This window comes from Haemorhous mexicanus, chromosome 8 (assembly GCF_027477595.1).
Source record: "Haemorhous mexicanus isolate bHaeMex1 chromosome 8, bHaeMex1.pri, whole genome shotgun sequence".
In the NCBI taxonomy this organism is placed as follows: domain Eukaryota; kingdom Metazoa; phylum Chordata; class Aves; order Passeriformes; family Fringillidae; genus Haemorhous; species Haemorhous mexicanus.
The window spans coordinates 4769494-4792056 of NC_082348.1; the positions used below are offsets into that span (position 1 = coordinate 4769494).

Here is a 22563-nt window from a genome sequence, read left to right on the forward strand (position 1 = left end):
ACCTACATGAGACAATATTCATTTTTTACTTCATTGATCATAAATTATTGCTGTGGTGTGTTGTAGTAAATCACCAAAAAATCCATTAGCAAAGCTTTTTTGTCCCTGCAAGTACAAAGAATATTAATTATTTTTGCTTCCTGAGAACATACTTTTTTTTTTTTTTTCTTTCTCCTCATCATTGACAAATGTTTGCAAAGCCATTCCTTAAAAATAACCAGGGAATATAAATTAGCAATGACTTTGCTGATGTTGGTACATACAAGGACCTCCCTTTATATTCTGATACATGCTACATGCAAGAGCTTAAGATTAGGTTTTTAATTTTTAGGATCTGTGGCAAAGAGCACAAATTCTCTCATCTCTATGGGAAGTTTTACCATTCAAGCTCAAGCTGTGGTCATTGAGCAAGGTATAAAATGCATTGATGCATAACTGTATTATTTTGGATCATTGTGATGGAAGATTGTAATGGCAAGAATTGTTTTATTGTTTTTTTTTAATCAAAAAAAGCTACTGCCCCACTGAGCTTTGCAAGACTAGACAGAGATTTGATTTTTAAGAAAAATTCATGCTAGATGTGTTCTCTTGTTGGTTCTTCATTCTTGCTTCCGAGCACCAACCAGTTTTGTCTACAGGTAAATATCTTGGCTAGTGTTTCCTGCCTGCAAGGAGGGGTTTTTGTTAGCTTGTGTGACATTATGCTTTATCTTCCATACTATCTAATGTTGCCAGACTGCATCTCTTTCTTTACAGCAATTTTACATGAAAGTTTTAAGGTGAAATGTGAAATTTAGGAATATTTAAGCCATATCAGAGGTGTAAAAACTATGCAAGACATGCTCCTTATATCTATGTTCACAATTTGAGGACATTATAGAATGGGGAGTGAGAAAGGTGAGGTGCCATATTAGCATGGTAGTAGATCTTATGTGCATGTGAAGCAGTAGAAATAAGGTTCTGATTTAAGCAAAATGGCAAAAATGAGGATATTTATCTTGACTTTAGTAAAGGCTGGATTTTTATAACCTGTTCCATAGGAATGAAAATGTCATTTTGCATAGAGGTGCAACCCTGCTGACAATAACAATAGACATTCCAACCTCATCAATTCTTTGAATGGATAATTTTCACTGACACCAGAAAAAAATGCAAAGCACAAACATCTTTTGTATTTTAGGTCCTTGTCAGTTCCTCTATAAAGTAGTTAGGTGTTTGTGTTACCCTCTGCCCTGAACTGGATTTTCATTTTGGTACAGTGTTGCAGTGTTTGAGCACTATATATTTTTTTATTTATTTATTACATGGAGCTCCTCACATTCCTCCAGGGAATGAATATTGGAGCTCCCCAGGCCACACTGATCTCAGTTCCTTTCCTCTTCTCTTTGCCATCACTTGTTTTTTGTTTATTTCTGTAACCAGACCGGCTGCAGAGCAGCGAGGGTGAGGTAAAGTTTGGTGTTCCAGCTGTGGCCATGGATTTCAATGATCACCCTGAGTGTTGTTTCAAAACAAAAACCAAAACCAACACCAAACCTAAAAAAACCCCACTTTGTCACTGTATTTAATCCAGAATTGGTTACATTTAAAGCTGTTCAGTGAAAAAAATACCCCAGTCTTATTTAATGGTGGCATTAGATGGAGGTTGGCTGAGGAGGTGACCTTTTTCCCTTTATTAGGTAAATTTTCTATTTTGAGATAATTTAGGGTTTCAAAAATCCTACCTTATTTAGGAATATAGATGGGCTTTTCTGTTAATGAGCTGATTTTACTATTAAAAATCGAAATACCTGCACGGCTTTTATAGCTTTAGTGGCAACATTAATGTTAGGTGGAAACCACACACCTAATTTGGGTCCCAGTTCTGGTGGCTGCTCTTGGCCTGACCCCCCCAGAGCTGTGCTCTGCCTGCAGCCCCACCCCAGCCTGAGACTGCCCAGAGGGGTTTTTGGATAGTGATTCAGCACTGAGCTCTTTCAGAAGGGTTTCCTCCACTCTTTTTTCCTCTCCATCAGCTTTTGTGCAACCTTCAGCACAGCTTTGCCCCTGTCTCCAGTGGCCATCAGCTCCATTACAGGAGAAAGGATGAGTCCTGTGGCTCTGTTAATTATTTACATCTGTGCAGTGAAGATGAGCAAGTGTCTGACACACAGAAAGCAGTGAGCAGGAAACAGAGCCAGAGGGGAAGTGTTTGCTGAGAAGCCATTTCAAACAGAGCTGACAGAGCCCTTGTTGTGGTTTGAAATGAAGTATTTCCAAAATCAAAGTTGGTGTGTAATATTAGATTTAAGCTGGCTTGCTGTTTGCTTGTCTGGTGTGTACAAATCCACACAGAGGAGAAGGGGAGTGCAGAGCATTACTCTAAAAGTGTGATGCTCATAAAGGCAATATCCATATGCTGTGTGCTGCACCTGTGAGTTCATTTGTGCACAATTCTGGTGCTAAGGGTGTCACAGGAGTCCAGGAATGGGAGTCTGGTGAGCCACTGTGGGCCCTGTTAAACTTTACAGCCAGATAACATCTTGAACTGTTTTTCCTGCTGTAATGCACAGAATTGGGAACTATTTGGAAGGGAGTTTTAATGTGGATTTAAAAAAAAAAAAATATTATGTGTTATTGACTGATCAAATTATATATCACAGAATCATTTAAGTCTGAAAAACCTGCAAAGATTATTGAGTCCAGCACCAGTGTGCTCACCACTAAGCCATGTTTCCAAGGGCCACATTGTCTTTTAAATATCTCCAGGGATGGTGACCCCACCAGTGCTCTGGGCAACCTGTCCCAGTGCCTGCTCACCCTTTTGAGGCAGAATTTTTTCCCAGTGTCCAAGCTAAACCTCCCCTTGTGCAAATTGACTCTATTTCCTATTGATGTGGAGTATCCTATTGATGCTCCATGCCCTATCACTTTGGAGAAGGGACAGACCCCACCTGGCTGTTCCCTCCTGTCAGGAGTTGTGCAGAGCCACAAGGTCCCCCTTGAGCCTCCTTTTCTCCAGGCTGAGCCCCTTCCCAGCTCCCTCAGCCTCTCCTGGTGCTCCAGACCCTTCCCAGCTCCATTCCCTTCCCTGGACATGCTCCAGGCCCTCAAAGTCTGTCATGAGGAGCACAAAACTGAGCACAGGACTCAAGAGGAGGCTTAAGCTGCTCCATGCAAGGCCTTGATGGGATTGGGAATATTTGTCTGGGGTAGCTGTTCTGATGGGATTGGGAATGTTTGGCTGGGGTAGCTGTTTTGGTAGGATTTGGGAATATTTGGCTGTTTTTTCTGCTGCCTGTGCAGAGCAGAAGGAGCTGTTGACACGCCCAGGTAAAGAGCAGACACTTGTCACCAGGTGTGTGACAAGTGGAGCCAGCACAGATAACTGCTGGTCACACTGTGGTGACTCAAAGGCATCTTCTGATTTCTGAAGTTCTTCATTTTCTATTTTGTTTCTGTTTGTTTTGGTGTTGGTTTCTACAGTCTTAACTCCTGTCTTAGCTTTGGTCATCAGCCATGACTTCTGTGTGCTGGAGCTGTGTTTGCTCACTTGCCACCTCACAAAGCCCCTGGTTGCCACTGGTTTTATTGTTTCTTTGAAGTGTTATTTTGGAGATAAAATGCTGTGTCTGTGAGGTCACAGTTTACATTTGTGCTGTTCTACTTTGCTCTTTTCAGTTATCCACATCCTGCTCTAAATGTTTATTATTCTCCTTACATGGGCAGCTGAATACCTGATTTAAATGAAGGTGACTTCAAATTTATATTAATTATCAGTCTGCATGGTTGAATGAAGCATGTGGATAAGAGAAACTATGGATAAGGGGTTACTTATGCAGCATAAATCCTTATTAAATATGAAATTCTTTCTTTGCATATATATAAGATAGCACAGAGTGAGGATTTTAAGTCATTTCCATACATTTATCCCAGTGTTTCAAAGTCTTGTAATTAGAAATGTGCCTCTAGTCTGTGTAAAAATTGACTTTATAAAGCAGTTGGGATACCATTAGATACCTTATGTGTTTAGTTTACATTTACCTGAATTCATAGCTACAGAAATTAATATCTAGAATTCAACTTTTTGTGAGAGTTCAAATATTTAGGTTAAAAAAAAAAAAAAAGCAAAACCCAATACAAAATCATCTAATATTCCCATGAAAACAATGTCTTCATTAAGCTACAATATGTCTTGTCTTGGCAGGGTCAGAGACATTACTTTAAGATGTTGTGATTATAAGTTTTCTAAAAGATTAGCACTTTTGAAACCCCTGATTTTTGGTAATGAACTGGGCAGAAAATAAATTGAAAACCCCACCTGTGAGAAGAATACTCAATTAAAATTGTAGCAGATATTTTATCTTTGATCACATGTTGCAGGTTGTTTCTTGCTGCCAAGAGTGATTTTAAAGAGTAAGATTTTTTTTAAAGAACAAGATATTTTAAAGAATAAAGTTTTGAAATCAACTCTGCAGATTTAAATGTCATATTCCACACTCTGAGTCCACAGTAGAAATGGTGCACCATGCAGCTTCCTTCCAGTGAATGTGACCTGGTGTGACCATATCAGAAAAGGCTTTTCCAGGTGATTTGACAGCCAAAGAAATCTGGATCTGAAATTAATCTCTCTCCTGTTTCCAGCCTGTCTATCTCTGGGCACAGGTTGTTTCCTGGAGATTCAGGGAAAGCAGCAATAATCTGTGCACCTGGCCATGGAATGTGCCTGGCCTTGGTACCCTCACCACTCCTGACCAGCACCCTCTGTCCCCAGGGAAGCACCCAGTGCCCAAACTCCCTCCCCTAGGGCTGGGACAGCCCTGCCTGCAGCCCTGGGGGCTCCCCCATAGCCCTGGGGGCTCCCCCATGGCCCTGGCTCGGCTTCTGCAGCTCAGCTCCTTCCCATTCCTCAGCCATCTGTTCCCAGACAATTGCTCACAGAAACACTTGGATATTCTGCTGCCTGAGCTGACTCTCTTGAGCTGCTTGCATCCTCTTTGCCCTCCAAGCAGCATCCCAGGATGAATGTTTGAAACATCGAGATGTTGTATTACCATAATTGCAGCCAGTAGTTTTGACTATTTTTCCACCAACTGGCAAGGCTAGGAATTATTATGTCTTTTGAAGGGAAGAAAAGACACCATCAGTCTTTTATATTCTTAGCATTCTTGCACTGATGTAAAATACACCGAGATTATTTTGAAGAAGAACACTTTTAAATTCCTTTTCCCGAAGTTCACTTGATAACACTGCCAGAAGTGGCTGTCTGTTAAAGGGAGAGTGAAGAGGAGTAAACAAGATAAAAAGCTACTCTTCTTTATTTGCATTAGACATTTCAGAAAGTGCAGCAGCTGGGAAGGATTCAGTGGGAGAAGCAAGTGCTGCTTCAAAGGCATCACAACATGCAGCTTGATTTGGTATTTTAATTTTTATTTTAGTTTTTTCAATAGAGGTCATAGAAATTGTGGGCTGGGAGGCCTGCTGTCCTATTCTACTGGTGTTGGTGGTGGAGGTTTATTACCATTTAGAGTTATTTTGCAGACAAAATAAGTCACAAAGCTTCTATAAAACAGGACTTTTTGGGACTGAAGCTCATCTTTGTTTTTAAGTCAAGTTGCCCTCCAAACATGATGCTTGTTACAAGCCAAAGGACAAATGAATTTATCACATGGAGAAAGGAATCACTTCCAGTCTTCTCCCTTCGCAAGTGGTGCACAAAGTTTCTCTCAAAACCAAAACAATTTGAGTAATACTTCCTAGAATGATTTTCAGTGTCCCATCCTATGTTCCCAATCAAATAAATCTTATTAAGGAAGCTCCACTATCAGTATTTTGAGTTAGAGAATATGTTTAGAACTGTACAATGTCTGTGTCCTGGAGGAATCTTGTATTCTAAGAGCAAGTAGAATCAAATAAAAAATGTGATAGACAGGAACGTGTCAGACTAGTCTGTTAAAGGTTTAAATGTTAATAAGAGATTTCTTCTTTCACTCATTAAATTTAGGATATATGTAAATATGTTTATATGGTTTTGGTCAGAGATCCTAAGTTTTCTGTTTGCTAAAGTATGAAAACCCTCTAGTGATCTAAAGTTTATGATAATGTAGGTACCATGGTTCACATACTTCACAGATCTAATTTTTTTTTTCAAAGAATGTTCTCTGTTTTAGAAGAAAAGATTTTTTTCACTCCTCACATTCTATCACAGATGCTCTTACACAAAGAATAAGCAAGTTATTACTGGCAAATCAGAGAATGAATTTGGTTTTGTTACATGTCAGGTGCCTTCAAGTACTGATGCAGCTGAGATGGGAATAAAATTAAACCCTATGGTTTTATATGACCTACCTGACACTGAGCTTTGGGCTGCTTTATTTATGCTCTTCCTTGCAAGGTCTGCAGAGTCAAAGCAGTCCTGGAGGAGCCCTGGCACTGCCAGGGGTTGTAGGTGCTGTAGGTACATGGGATGCTTCATGGCATGAAGTGTCCTGCCCCCAGGTACAAAGTGAGGAATAAAGTGCCTCAAACCCAAACTCTCTGGTTCTCTCTTTTCATTACCATAGGCAGCAAATCCTGACATCTAGGATCAATTTTGATCAACTTTCAGTGTTCTGTTGTTAAGTTCTTCTTATATTTTACTGAAAAATGCAGGGAATATTTTTTCTTTGTGAAACATTTTAATCCCTCTGCATTTGAATTGTGTGTATTTAATGGAGAATGGTGAGGGTAGTTTGGGTTTCATCCTGGGAGCACACAAATCTTTTGAGACAGGGTACATTGATGCACACAAGCATTGCCTTTCCACCCCTAGAGCCAGTGTGCTGTGTCCCTGTTAATCAGGAATTCCTCAAGGATGTCATTGGTGTCCCTCAGGGGTACCAGGTGTGGAGCTGGAAGGTCACAGGAGGGAGCAGGGCACTGCATCCCTTTTTCCTGCACCAGGGATGGGCCCTGCTAGGGGCTCCTGCATTGCTTGGGGAAGGAGAGCACTGCCCTGTGCTGTTGGGGGTTTTCTAATTGGGACAAATTTTGTACAAAATTTGTCAATTAGATTTTTTATTTAATGGTCTGTGCTGAGAGGCATCTCAGCACATTTGTTATAGAAGTTGTAGATTCCCCTCAAATGGTTTGTCCTGCTGACTCCAAGAGACAAGACCTGAGAAAGCTGAGATTTTCCAACTTATTAATTAGAGAGCTTTCAGCTACTGCCAGTGATTTCTGTCCTTCCTCCTGAGTTGTGCCTCGAGGGAGGTGAAAGCATGTTGCACTTGAGCATTGTGCATCCAAGGATAGATTTCCCTAAAGGACAAGCTGCACAGACCCAAGGCTCCAACTTGAGAAATCAAGGAGGTTCAAGTTGTTTTCCTAAAAAATTTCCACCCCTTTGGTCTGTGAGTAGCTAATGATATACAATGTGTAAATTATGGTTCAGCCTCTAACTGAGCCAAACCCTTCAGACCTCTAAATGTTCTTTGCTGTGTTAAAAATCTCGAAGTCTTTATAGTGTGGAATTATGGGGGGAATTTTATCAGTCAGAACCATTTCTAAGAGATAAACAAAAGTGATTCTCAAGAGTCCCTAAGCTCCCCCAAAATTCCCTGAATCAAACACTTTGGGAAAAAGGGGACAGAGAGAAGTGATTGCTGCTGGGGTGGTATCCCAAAGGGAGCAATCACAGCATCCTTATCCTCCCCCTTCCATCCTGGACTGTGCAGTTTCTGAGGCAGTCTCCTGGGCTGGAGGAACAGTTTCTCTCATCTAATGCAGCCACAAAGAAGTGAAATTTATATGTATTTTAATAAATATCTAAAATTATCTGCATAGCACAACAGTGGGAGTAAATAGTGGTACCTGTTACTCTTGATATGACTCTTGATGTGATATTCACAGGTCAATTGAAAATCTTAGTTTACTAATATTTTTAGTGTCTGCAAGGCTTATTTTAGCAACTACAAAACCACCAGTATTTTAGGAAATAATCCTCTGAGCCATTGATTTGCAATTGCACTAATTATTTCTTGATGACTTTATGTGTGATAGCAAGGCCCTAAATTCTGCCAAATGAACAAATTCTTCAAAATGAGCTAATACACAGAGTGTCGCCCTCAGCTTTAGAAAGGAAATAAGGTGCAGAACCTTCTTTGCCTTGTGGTGGATGTAAAAACACGTGTAAGAAATTTTCCATCTGTTCTTTAGGTCCTGAGGAATCAGATTTCAAGTGCAGCCCAAATTTCATCAGCTGCATTGGTACCAACAAATGCATCCACTTGTCCCAGCTCTGCAACGGGGTCTACGACTGCTCCGATGGCTACGACGAAGGAGTTCATTGCAGGGGTGAGTGAAAATTGCTTTAACTTCAAATCTTCCACTGCATTTTCTTTTTTGAGTTCAAAGAGAACCAGAATTTACTCCTTGGGAATACATATAGTTCTATATGTGTGTGTGTATAAGTGTAAAACACCCAAAAGCAAACCGATAGAACTGTATTTTAACCATAGAAGTGTATTTTAATTTAAAGAGTGTTTCAAGTTAATTTAAAAAAATATTTTGTGTGAACCAAATGCAAGTAAAAAACACACAGAGATTTTGGGACTTTTACTGCATCAGTTACTAAGTTTATAGGATGGAAACTCTTTATCTAAAGAAGGATGAGGAAACTTTACTGAGCAAAAGTTGGGCAGCACAAACACTGTTTGCCACAATGAATTTTCTTTTCCTTATAACTTCTACTTAAAAAAAAAAAAGTCAAGGAAAACCACTGAAAAATATATCAAATTTGCTATGAGCATTATTTTTCATGGAGGACTTTGTTTCAAGAGGGTTTTATGGAAATAACCTATTGTTTAAATAATGTAGTCACCAAATTCTGACAATGAGAAATCTTAAATAGAAATTGGGGAAGGTCAACTATTTAATACCTCAGCTCAACTGAGATGACTTTTTGAGGTCTGCATTGAGGATAGCTTTAGGGCCAAATCTTGGATACCTTGAATCAGTTATTTTTAATCAGCAGATTTCCAGATGAATGATTGTTGATGATGTTCAACAGATCTGATGTTCCAAACCAGAAACTTAGAGACAGGTGCTGGGACTTCTCCTGCAATGCAAAATGACAATATACAGTGAAAGATAAAATTAATGGTAGAGTTCAGAAAGTTAAATTAGAATTTAAAATTTCATGTGGACATATTTTCAGAGCTGTCAGAGTGAAATCTAAGCCCACACCAAAAATAAGGCACATTGAAAAAGAAATTAAAATTAGAAAAAAAAAAAAAAGCCATCTGGAACTAATCAGTGCAATACTGCTGACTTCACAAAACTGCAAATAGTTATTTTTATATAACCAGGTGAGGATACAGGCTGTCATAAAATAGATGAAAATTCTTATTCACATTGATAGGAATCATTTCTTTTCTTGAAGGCTCAACTATTTTATAGTCCTTGTTCAATGAGCATTACACAAAATCAAAATTTGTGCCAACATATCGGGTTTAGCACTGGGCCCTGCATCCAAAAAAAATCCCCAGAAGTTAAACTGGCCAAACAACTTTTTGGCCTTTACTGAAACTTTCTGAAGTTGCAGGTGAGTGTTTTTCAGAGAATCGTATTGATTCATTAAGTTCTGTTTAAATTTATGCTCCCCAATATTTCATGTTTTTCTGTAAATTACTCTGGATTAAATGACAGGATTAAAAATCTCCAGTGCTGAATAATTATTATCTTATCACTATTTTATATTTTTATTGTATTTGAAGTCTTTAAACCACAAGATTAATGGATTCAGAAAAAAATATGGAGTAAAAGTATAATCCTATGTTAGTGGCAATGAAATATGTTTGCTTTTCTTATTGTACATGTGTTCTGTATTTTGGAATGTGATAGCACAGGGAATACCCAATCTATATTCACATCCTTTTAATTTATGCTCAAATACACTTTGTAAGGTTCATGTTGATTCCCACTCCTTTCTTTATTATCCTACATGAATATGAAAGCTTCCCAGTGGAAAAATTAATGTCTGCTTTAATAAATCACCATAGAATTTGGTAAAACATTCTAAATAAATACTTCTGCTAGGCCACACTGAACACCTACATAATAAAGTGTCACTATCTAGGAAATGGTTAACAACTCATTAATATTGATTTTTCTGGCAGTTCCATATTTTTACTTGCTTAGTGGGGGCAGAATTGAAAATATCAGTGGAAATATCAGTGAAAATATCAGCCAAAGAATATAGAAAACCATAATTTTACATTAGGATCCTGTAGTTTGTTACAAACAGCTGCAACTAAAGTATCATTATGTTACATTCCTAAATATCCAATATTTGGTATGAGTTAGTTGTAATCATTGTCTCCCCCTCTCTCTCTCTCTCTCTCTATATATATATATATACATATATATATCTGTTTATTGGAAAAATGTTTGTGTGACCTTTGAGTCATTACTTTCTGAGTCTTGAACACACCATCATATTTTGAACTCATTTTTGTGGCCAAAAGTGTCAAAGTTCCTTCAGAAATCCAGGCAGACCATCAGCTTTTCCTTTCTCTGACTCCCACGAGTGGCATTACCCATTGTGCTGTAATTAACAGGGGCCATGTGAGGTTTGTGATTGAGGAAGGCAACAGCAACTTTCAATAGTGAATTGCAAGGAGCCAGCTGGTCACAGAGCTGTGTTAGAGTCATCTCTTGCTGGGGACACTGATAGTGCTGTGTAAATAACTCACAGCCCAAGCACCAGGAAAAGCAGTTATGGTTTGAAATATGGGGGTGTCACCAGGGCAAAGCCCCTTTCAGGGCACAGGTGACTCCAAAGGGGTGAAATCTCTAAGAACTAATGGAGTATAAGCATCCAGTAAGTGGAATTATTCTAATTTCTCTCTCTAAATTTCACATTCTCACATCAATTCATTATTAACAATCTTTTAGAGTTGTATTCAGGCCTGCACCCTTCCCTGGCAAGGGGAAATATGGTCATTGCTCTAGTGTGAAATGGTAATGGATGGGGAATTTCAAGGGAATAGTAGTAAATACAATGACATTCCTGTATGATCATCTTTTATTTCAGGCACATATGCATTTTTGCAGGTGAATGTAATGCATAAATTCAGGAGAGGTTGTGGCAATATGAAATAAAAAATGTTTTATTATGCATGGTTGTTTCACATTATGTGTTCCAATGTCCTTCAGAGGAGAAAGGGGTGTGTAACTCACTGGATTTGAACCTCAGAGCATAGAGAAGTGATAAGACATCTGTATTTGGTAATTTTGGACTCCTTTTCATTTTTTATCTAATTGAAGAATGTTTTAGAGAGGCTGAATAAGGGAGAAATCAAAATATATATTGACCTCTCCTATAAAGCTTATCCTGGGGCTGTTCAGCTTTCTGAAAATCCCAGCAATCCCAGCACAATCCAGCCCTGCTGAAGGGGGGCTCACACCCATCAGCTCCTGGGAGAGTTGCTAAGGCTCAGAAAAAATTTCCCAGTGCCAAACCTAGAGCCAAGCTTGAGTAGTTCTAGTTGAAGACTGCTCCAGATCTGCTCTTGGTAATTAAGCTTCTTTCTTTGACACACCTCTCCAGGCTTCTTTGGAGAGCCAGGCCTTTCTTTCAGCTGCATTTGCAGCCACTTTTACTGCTCAGCTGAGCAGTGAGCTGAGAACTCACCTGCCCCAGGGAGCTGCCAAATTATTGCAAACTGAACTTTTTAGTTCCAAGTCTTTCCTTCACAGGGTTTATCCCAGTGTGGGACTGGGGCTGGCTCTGGCTCTGGTTAGTTAGAGCTGGGCTCATGTGCCTGCAGCTTGTCCCAGTCTGACTTTGAGGTCTTTTGAAGGCTAAAATACCTCCTCTTCTTTTTTTTTTTTTTTTTTTTTTTTTTTTTTTTTTTCCTCCTGAAAGTTTTAGGAATGGCTCAGGGAATATCTGTCATGGATGGGGTAGTTGGAATTACCTGGCCTTGAGTACATAAAGCACTAGCTATAGTAACTAAGATAATTTCTAGAGAATTACAGTCACAATCCCATGAATCTTAGTAAAGGTGTTTTTCATGTTTTTTTGTTTTAATAGGGCTGCAGAGGTGAGCAGTACAGTTTTATAAATCAGTGTTTTCTATATCTGTATATGGCACACAATTGAAAGTGGAGTGCCAAAATTGAGATTTGGTCTGTCAGAGCTATAGGAAAGTAAAACTTTTACAGAATATGGAGATCTCCTTTTTTAATTAACTAACTTATTATTTAGTAGCTCCTAGAATATCTGTGCTAATATTTTAGCTTTCCAGCCAGAAAATGCTAAGAGAATACTGCAAAAAATACCAGTGCAAATAGAATCCTTCCAAGTCTTCAGATTATTTGGATCTTTATTAACTGTGATCTGAACCATAATCTCTGAAGTCCCTAATCAATAAAATATTCAAAGGCAAACTCTGGATCATTTAGTATTAAAAATTGCAGAAAACACATTGAGAAGATTTGGCCAAAAGCTGTTCTTTTTTAGCAGCCTATAATCAGAGTATTATTTTTCTGTTTAGCCTTTTTGAATGAATTGTTATCAGAAGATGAAGATAAATGCTGTTATTACTCAATCACGTTTTGTCCTGGACTTTCTACAGGTGAAACAGAGGGAAATTTTTAGTGTAAAAACTTAACAGAGAGGAAATACAAATTTCAGAATTTTAAGGAAAATTCAGCCCTTTCAAGAATGATGCAAAGTTATAAAAGTGAAAGATATGGACCTACATTTAGATTGTAGTCTTTTTTTTTTTTTTTTCCCCTGGTGAAGTTGTGTGACAAGGTAACAAAAAACCCCTGAACCAGTCAGGAGTTATAAATATCCCTCCATTTTCTCATGAGAATTTTTTCTGGAAGTAATGCTCACCTGCATCAGGCTTCCCTGTGAACTCATTTGATTTATTCTGACAAGCTTTAAATCACTCATCCTTGAAGGCTGGGACAGGCAAAGCCTCACATGAGGTTACTGAATCCTGGAACCCCCAGGAAATCTCCCAGAGCTCCTGATGGACCAGTGGGGCTGCTGAAACCATCAGGTAACATTTGGAATGATTCCCACTGTGACCACCCTGCATTCTGCATCAAGGTTTCCACTTGGATTATGAGGCAGAAAAGAGAAAAAAATAGGGGTATTAAAAAAACCAAAAAACCCAAAAAACTGAGTGTTTTTGCTTTGGAACAGAGCTGCTAGCAAAGAACTCTATTTGTCTGGCTGAAGGCTCAATTTGCATAGTTTATTATCATGATATCTCCTCATTTCAGCATCCAAACATCCAATTTCTTGGATTTTATCTTGTATAAGGCAGTATATTACTGTATTTCTTATATTTTTGCCTCAACAGAGTATGATGTGGCTCATTCAAATTAGCCAAGGTCATTTAGTCTCTTCTACTGTCAAGACAAAGAAGTCATAGGCTTGGTGATTTAATAACTTTCCATCACAAAATCCTTTTGCAGCAAAGCAAATTAGAGGAGGCTGGTGGGGGAATGAGCAGTGGAAGACATTTGAGTGATGTGATCTCATCCTACCTTGATGGGCTGCTGCTGAGGAGTTTTTAGGCTAGAATTCACAAAGGAAAGCTGTTGTGAAGGTACCAGCATTGTCTCTGTGGCAAATTAAATGCAGGATTTAAACGTTTGGCCATTTGTGATGATAATATGTGACAGCAGATCATTACTTGGTTCTTGGTTTGCAGAGAGTGCTCTGATCTTGTCCACTGGAGGAGCAATGTATGTCCTGTCTGCTCCCAGCCAGTATTTCCATTTCAGTTGCAGGGTCCACTTTCCTGAGAGAAAATGTTGGCTACTGTTTCTTGCTGGTGAAATGAAGTGTTGGTCAGGTCTGGCCTCCCTGAATACCAATTTTGATCAGTATTTATAGCACACACATTTAAGCAGACATGCTTTCTTCAGGGCACAGAAACCATGCTTGCAATAGCAAATGCAGTGTTGGATGGTTAACCCATGGAGTTCTCCATTATGAAAAAGAGGTGTAAAGATTATAACTCAAACATTTCAGCTTTCCTCTGATCCTGTTGCCTAATAAAATGCACAGAGTGTAGCAGAGATGTTAATCTATCATGCTTGAGATGGGATGATGGTGGTGAAGAGGGCCTGTTAGTGGTTGTTAACTGGTTCAGGGACAGGGCTGCAGAAACCCAGGGAAAGCAGCTACAGTCAGTGACTCAGGGGATGGCAAGGAATGATCTGAGAAATCTTTATTCTGCTTGCCAGGGATTTAGGTTAAATGGTATTTATCGTTGCCTACTGTTGTTGTTGCCTGCTGTTACTGTTTTGAGGCTGCCCTTTTTTGAGGAAACAAACATTTAAACTCATACTATGAGCATCTCCTTTTCAGTTTTACTCAAGATGTTCTATTACCTTTCCGTTGATTAGTGTGCAGAGGTACCTGTTAATTTGTCCCTGTTAACAAACAAATAATCTAATAAAACTCCTTAAGGAGCAAGAAATGCAGCAAGCTTTTTGTGTGAAAAAATCTCAAAGGATTTTAATGTAGATAAATACTCTGGGCACAATCTCTGTATCAGGAGTTCCAGACATATTTGCATGGCAAAAAAACCCTGACACTTCTAAACTCAGCCCGCGATCAGGAATTGTAGCTGCTGCCTGGCTGCCATTAGATCACATCACAGAGTAAATCTTCAGTGTATTTTCAATATCCAGGCCTCAGGGACAGCTTTTCACCGAGCACAGACTGGGACCTGACACCAAATGCTTGTGAAGCACTGGTAACCTTGAGGCGTAGGGAGAACGACAGCGTGGGGTCTGTCTTCAGCTATCACCACCTAGATTTGAGGAGATGGGATAGCTTAGACATCCTGAAATCTTATTTAGAAGGAATAATGGTTTTTTTTCACTTCCCTTTTTTTGGCATTTTTCCTATTTTTTTTCAATATATACATAAACTATTACATTGAGAATTTAGTGTGAGAATTTAATTACTATTTCTTTCATTAACTAATAATAAAATTATATCTGCTTCAGAAAAACACATCTGAGGCATCTGGCCATCAATAAAACATGTCATTAAATTTCCATGTACTCTTTTTCCAGTGACATTATTTGCCTATTCATTGCTTCATTCAACAGTGTTAAAATAATTGGGCAACCTGGTGTTTGAAGTGAGGGAAAAAAAAAAAGTGACAGGCATGTGTGCTGAAAAACGTGATTTTGGTCCTCCTAGAGCAATTTATAATGTCAGCCTAAATTTACAGAATGGTATCAAATTGGAGACAGAGAAGAAGAAAGAACAGAGCAAATTCTGGGGCTAGCATCACATAATTTGTCAGAAGTGCAGTTGTCAGTTTTCTGCCCCGGGAGCCCTCAGCCAAGCTACATTCTAAGACTTGGTTTCAAGTTCTTCCACTCCTTGCCTGGGGGGATTGACTTCCCAGCTCCTGATCTTCCCAAGGTGAATAAACAAATAAGGAAAGACATCTGTTCTGTGAAGGGGATACTTTGGCTCCTCGGGGCTCTTTTCCAGGAGCCATAAACAGTTAAACATTTATTGTACAAATACTTGAAGCTGCAGGAGTGTTCATTTGCATTTGCAGAGTGAGTTCTGGTCTCTCACTTGTTCCCATCTCAGCAATTAGCTGTGTGTAGTTAACCAGAGTGGTAAATTCTGGGAGCTGGGGTAGGAGTATTCCTACCTGGAATGCAGATGCCTCTGCACAGCATCCACCTGCCTGACCACCTGTACACAGAAGATTCTGCATTTTCACACACTGCAATTCATAGCTGAAATAAGGAGGAACCATATTTTTTTTTCTTCCAGACAAGGGCTTTGCTTCCCTACCGTTCCCTACTTACGTTTTTCAATTTTAAGCTCATGGAACTGTATAATCCAAAAGCCTAAGTCATTCTCAAACTGTGTAATATGGTTTAAAAATTAAAATTTGCCATTATTTCTGAGACTATGATAAACAAGTCAAGATGTCACCAGCAGTTTTAAGTGAGATTGATATTACTCAGTGGTGTGAAGTTTGCTTTGACACATTGAGAAATTACTCTTGCTCTTCCACTCAGAAGCAAGAACATGCACAGAGTGTACAAAAACTGATTTTCAGAATTCATTATACCCTCTCAGATTCCAGTCATCTTTTCTCCACAAAATTCTACGAAAGTGTAACTTAATCTTTAACTCACTGCAGTAATGCTCATGATTTTAGTTATATGACAAATGGACAGATTAAAATACTGTGAGATGAAACAGAGTAAGTGAAAAATTGTGGGCAACAGAGGAAAAAAATACCTGGAAGCAATCAAGTAAAACAGAAAACTGGGGGAACACAGAGCCCAGTCAATAGCAAGGTTCAGTATGAGATTTTATTGGAGAGATTGTCAGGCAGAACTACTTTAAATCAGTGTTCTCTGGAACTATGTCCTTCAAAGAATGCAAACGTGTTCCCAGTGCATATGAAAATAAAGAGTTTTCCAGGAGATTCCATAATCTAAAAATACTTTATCTCATGTGAAAATGAGTGTGTTGCTGTGCATAGGTGACAGGACATGAGCTGTGTACAAGAAGGGGAAAATAAAAATTTGTTCTGATGAGACCTGAGTCCTACTGGAATGAATGGCAGCATTTCCTTAGGTTTAGGCTTCTGGACTGGGAAAGAAAAAAGGGTATTTTATTTTTTAATCCCTTTTATTCAGGTGCTGTAAGCATTTACATGTGAAAAAAAAAATAAAAAGAAAAAAAACCTCCAGGTAACTGTTCCATTTGAGGAAGGATAAGCCATATTTAAAGCTTAAAACGTGACCATGACCCACTCTCTGCAAATCAACATTTTCTGGCACTCAGCTGTTGGAAAAGGCAGCTGCAGTTGCACTGGCTTCTCTCTTGAGTGTCTCTTTCTGAGGGTGGGATATCCTGGTGAAACAAATTCTGTGAAATCAAACTTTTTGAGACTACATTTAGAATATTTCTAAAATATTTTCCATCAATCTAGTCCTTCTTAAAGTCCATTAACATGCAGGAAACTACCAAAAATGCAGATTGAAAGATAGGGTATCTTGTACGTGGGATGGATTACTGGAACAAAGTACCCCAAGGAAGTGTTGGCCACCAGGATTGAAAATGAGGAAAAATTAGCAGCAGTCCAGATTATGATTCCAACAAGGGATTCATCCCATGCACAGTGACACTCTTCTGACTTTTCAGCTTGGTTTTCACACTCATGAGAGAGAGATTCCACAACAGCTGATGTCACATTCCCAGAGCAAGATCAGTAAGGGAGAAAATGTCTGTGGTTTGCAATAAAAGAATCATTCATAGTGCTTCAATCCCCAAACAATTTTTAGCCCAGCTATACAGAAGGTCAAAATCCTCACTCATTAAGAACTAAATATGGTCTTTTTAACAAATGCCCTGTTTAATTACCAGCAGGCAATTCAGCACAATTAGTTGCTGTCTAAGGTACTTTTTTCTTTTTTCTAATGGTCTTGCATATTTCATAGCCTCTTTCAAAAGCATGCATCAGATGGAAGACCTGCTACTTGTTTAATTGACTTTTTCCCTCTCCTAATGATGTGCACCTCCTGGAATTTTAGCAGAGATGAGTCCAGCTTACAAATAAAAAAGAGAGTTCACAATTCTTAAGTAGAAGAACATTTGGTTTTCTTTTCAAAAATTGAGATTTTTTTAATCCACTGAAAGACAAGGAAGCAGAGCTGCACAAAACATTTATGTGCAGGTCATTTATAGGTTTCCACAGGAAAGACATGAGTGTAGACATTGACATTACTCAGACTAATGGCACACAGTGGCATCAGGAGGATAAAAAAGAGTGGGAATAAGTTCTGTTCTGCAAAATGTTACATAAAATGAGCACAGTTACATTAAAAAAATATTCAGACATCCTGAGGACTCACATTTAAGGTACATGGACACTAAAAATACTTCTGGGAGGCACAACTGTTCTGCTTTCTGCTGTGAGCTGACACTTACAATTTATGTTAAAAAATAAACAATTAATTACTTATGCATTTAAGTGAACACAGTTTGGGGCCCATACTTCTGTTTTGTTGTAAACTTGAATGTCCTGTTTTCAAAAAAATGTGAGGTGAGCCCTTCAGGAAAACCTGGGAATGCATCCTGCCCTGCCCATGAGAGCTGGATGTTTTGATTTTTAGTAAAGAGGAAAAATGACCCAAACAAACCCAAACCAAATATGATGTTGGTCACAATGTCTGCTATTAAAGGATAAAGCAAACTGTCCTCTTCAAACTGTAATTTCTCTCTCTTGAGCTTAATGGAGGGGAAAAAAAAAACCCAGCTTTAAATAGCAGCATGGCTTTTAGTGACATAGTGTGGGTTACAGTTCAGCTGGAGGAAAATGGGGATCATGGGGGTCCCTCTCTGACTGGAAAGGTTGCTGGGTCCTACACACATGTCCTGTTTGGGTCTCCAAAGGAGAAGCAGATGAAAGGCAGAAAAAAAAAAAAAAAGTCCTTACATGATTCCCATAAAGAATCAGCCTTTCTGCTGTGTGAAAACTTTTAATTTTGAAGTCCACCAATTTCTTGATGTTGTCTGGAAACTGCAGCAAGGACATGAATCATTCCAGTGCACAAACAGTCAAGGTTTTGAGATATAAATTTCATGTTAAATGCAGAAATTTTCAATCTCCTGATTTATCTCTCTTAAAAAGTCCATCCATTACTTGTGATATATTTTTTTTTGCCAGTCTAGAATTTTTTTTTTCCTTCTGATGCCAAAGGTGTCTAGAGCTGAGAGGAACCATTTAGAGAATGCCTCAGGTTCTCCAAGACTCATCACCGAGTCAGAAAGAGCCCTTGCTGTATCCAAAGTGTGTTTGTGCTCCATATGATACATCCCTAAGGATGTACACAAATCATACCAAGTTCCCAGCAGGCAGCTGCAGAGGGAAGCTGGGCAGGATGTAAAGGCACACAGGACAGGAACTGGCTGGGTTTGACCCTCTGCTCTGAAAATATCCCCTGAGAACAGGGACAGGGAGCTTTGAAAGGATTCATCCCTCCAGCAGTGGCATGTGGGAAATCAGTCTGTTGGTCTTAGAGCACCACTCCTGGTGTTCACCAAGGCACCCAGGAAGCTCTTTTCAATAGATGGACTGTAAATAACAGCAGGAATTGCTGCTGTGTTAGAATCTAACTAAAAGTATTGTGAGTGAAATACAATTGTGGTTAAGGGTACATCTGCAGGCCTCTGCTGCTGGCTTCAGCTGTGGAAGTGCTGCTCACACAGGGCTTGTTCCCCTAATGAAGGCACAGCTGTGCATTTAGGGATTGACAAAGAGTGTGATTAGGGATTCTAGACTTCCAGAATAGTTTATCTGCCTTCAAAGAGTTGTTGTTAGCAACTAATTCTTGGAGAGATTCTTTATTGTCTTGTCCTGGGGGCATTTCTGGAGGTAGAAGCACAGAAAAGCTGTGGCAGTTCAGTGAATCTTTGCATATCCTGCTTCATTTGATGCTGGGGTCTGGATGAGCAAGTGAGACTCTGCAAAGTATGAAAACATTAATTTAAATAGAAATTACTGGGTGGGGAAACCCAGGGCACTGGGAATATTTCTCTGTGTGCTCTGGGGTGCCCTGACCCCCAGGGGAGCTCTGACTTTGACTCTCACTCATGGAGAAAGTTTCCCAGACTTCAAGATAGACTGGAATCCACAAAAGTGTGAAATAGATTATACAAAGAGCAGTGTAGGTGTGTCACTGGGTGAGAAATTGAGGTTTGGGGTTTTTAGTGTGTTGTGGATGGAAGGGAGATGGAGGGCACAGGGTGTTGTCCTGGGTTTCTTCTTCATGCTGCTTCTTCCTTCTTCTCCATGGGTTTGGGTGGCATTTTGTAATTGGACAGAAAAGTCCCCATTGCAGCTCTTTGGGATCAGTAATTGGGTTAAAAGGGAAAATAATCCAGGTTTCAGTTCTTCATTGGATAGTTCAGTCTTAAAAGCCCTTGGAACAAGAGACTGTTGGCCATTTTGTGCCTTGCTGCCAAACTCACAGCACTGAGACTGCTTCACTGATAAGAAATAATAAACACCTGAGTCCAAACACGAATTACTGTCTCAAGTGCCTTCACTCCAGACCCAGAGAAACCCACAACTGGGTGTTTCTTTGGTTTTGCTTGGAATCTTTTTGCCATTTCTTGTCTCATCCCTGGTAGTGGAGTTTTCCTCAAGGAGAGGTGGGCTCAGCTCAGCCATCCCGTGCTGATCCTGGGCACAGAGCCTGCTGTGCAGTGATCTTCTTCAGCTGGAATGCACATTCCAGCCTCAATTGCTGCTCAGGAGCTCTCCTCCCTGCATGCAAGGATTATAAATGGAGCCCATAATTTGTTTGGACTATGTAAAATATGTCTGAGGCTTCCAAGGAGCTGACAGTGCTGATGTTCAGCACTGTGAGTTCTGCTGGCAGGTAGCTTGGAAATGTTGATTATAGTGCTAAGCATTGCTTGTACTTGTATCTGGATGTTAGAAAGGGCATTTTTTGGGGAAAAAAAAGTGTGTGGCAAAAATATAAAATGATAATTGATTTTTTTTCTTAATAGCCATTAGCCAACAAGTTATGGAGTTTTTAATACAAATTAATCTAGATTGCTGTGTTCAGAAGGCTAGAATATTTGTAAATTAAAAAGTCAAACGTGAATTTTAAAAACAATTTGATATTAGGTCTTTAGCCAAACACCACAGACTCTGCCTGATTTAATTACAAGTATAGATTTTGTTGTGTTCCCATGCTGATGTATTTTAAGAAGAGAGTTGCAGAAACCTCCACTAAATCCATGCTCTACATAGAGATGTTTACTTTAGGAAAGGTCAGACAATACATTATAAAAATAGAGTTTAGAATTTTTAAAGATTAGATTTTATAGATTGTGATAAAAATGTAAGATAATTGCTGGAAATTAAGAACCAATAATACTTGATTCTTCAAAAATTTAATTTAAAATTTGAAAAGTCCCAGCATTTGGATGAGAGGTGTCTTGTCCCTTTGATATTATGATAGAAACTCTTCTGTGCAAAGCACTGATAATTGGTGAGATTGGGAAAACAGCAGTTGATCAAGAACTTTCTGGATGTGGAGCAGGTGAAGGTGGTGCTGAGATGAAGAAGACCTGTGGATCCAGGCAGGAAAATGCCCAAGGGAGAAGGAGAGCACTGTGCTTCCTGAAATCACAGAGTTCAAGTACAGAATTTTCTTCCTGGGTGTTCTCCTCTTGAGTGCTCTGGACAGATTTTCCAGCAGGCAGGACAGGACATAGCCTGGAGCTGGTGGATGAGTTGGGCTGGTCAGAAGCTTTGAAAGCACATCTAACATTGCCTGGAATAGAGAGCCTGGCCATTACAAAGCAGCATGAAAATTGTTTTTACCTCAGTGCTTTTTTAGAAAGAGATGTGTGCCACCAGCTGCAGTGTAATTTACTTTCAGAATATCATACAAAAACTTCTCTAGTCTCCTCAGAGGGTCATCTAAATATGGATGTTTTCAAGGAGAAAAAGATGATCAATCCAAAACCTGCAGAATAAAGCTTTTCTAACTGTTTTGAAGTTCTTTAGAATTCATAATCTTAACTCACATTTCTTGTCCAAAAATGTTTTTTAAAAAAATTATGTTTGTGTTAAAAATTGTGGATATTTGATATCTTTAAACTCAGGGAAGTTTCTGGAAACATGAAAAGGTCTAGTGTGGAGTACCTGGCACATGATGGAGCTGCCTCTTGTACTGTCCATGGTATTGGCTGCAATTTCCTGATTTCCCTCCCTAATTACCTGGATAGCTGGCTGCTGAAGGATTGGAAGTTCCCTGTGACAGAGGAATACCTCACTTGATTGAGGGGATCTGGTTGTGTAGTTTGAACTCCTGGGCACTGAGGTAATAATGATTACCTTATAATAATTATGGCTAATCACCCCAGAGACAATTATCACACCCTGAGGTGTGTGCATAAGGGAAAACCCCTGGTTGTTCCATGGAGCTGGGATCAATGAGCCTGTAAGAGACTTTGGGGTGGAATACAAACACCCTGGCTGTTCAGAATACTCAACAGCCCTTCAGTGACAAAATACACTCCCAAGAGTAAGGGAAAATGCTGCCTCCTGTGCCTCAGTGAAAAACAAAATAATTTCTAAGAGTTTTGATTGATCTGCAAAATGAAAGAAAGTTCAAGGGGGAAAACATAGCACAGACTGCACAGAAATTTTAACAGTGCTCAGCACTTCAGTGAGAAGAAGCAGAAGTTAAGGAAGAGATTTAAAAGAATGGTTTAAATGTTTGCTTTTTCTCCTTGCTTTAGCAGTTTGTGTAATAAGAATCAATGGCTATTTGCCTTTTAAGTCCCCATAATCTCTTAGTGGAATGAAAATTTGAGAATATGTTTCCCTGGCACAGTCAAATGCTTTGTGGATTTATATTGATGAAGATCTGGAGCCTCTTTGCAGTGGTGATATGTGCTTTTAATCCATTCATCTTTCAGCGGTGACAAAAAACGCCTGCTCTCATTTTAATCATAAAGTTAACTTCAAAAAGATGTCAGTAAGTAAAATAAAGTGA

The 22563-nt window shown here is 39.2% G+C and overlaps 1 protein-coding gene across 1 annotated transcript in view; it reads left to right on the forward strand.

Annotated features, from left to right (window-relative positions):
* The window catches only part of LRP1B (LDL receptor related protein 1B), a 477945-nt gene that overhangs the window by 97327 nt on the left and 358055 nt on the right, over positions 1–22563 (forward strand). The window contains exon 3 of the mRNA XM_059852348.1: positions 8176–8313. Coding sequence (XP_059708331.1) covers positions 8176–8313 — 138 coding nt within the window. The remainder of the gene's footprint in view (positions 1–8175; positions 8314–22563) is intronic.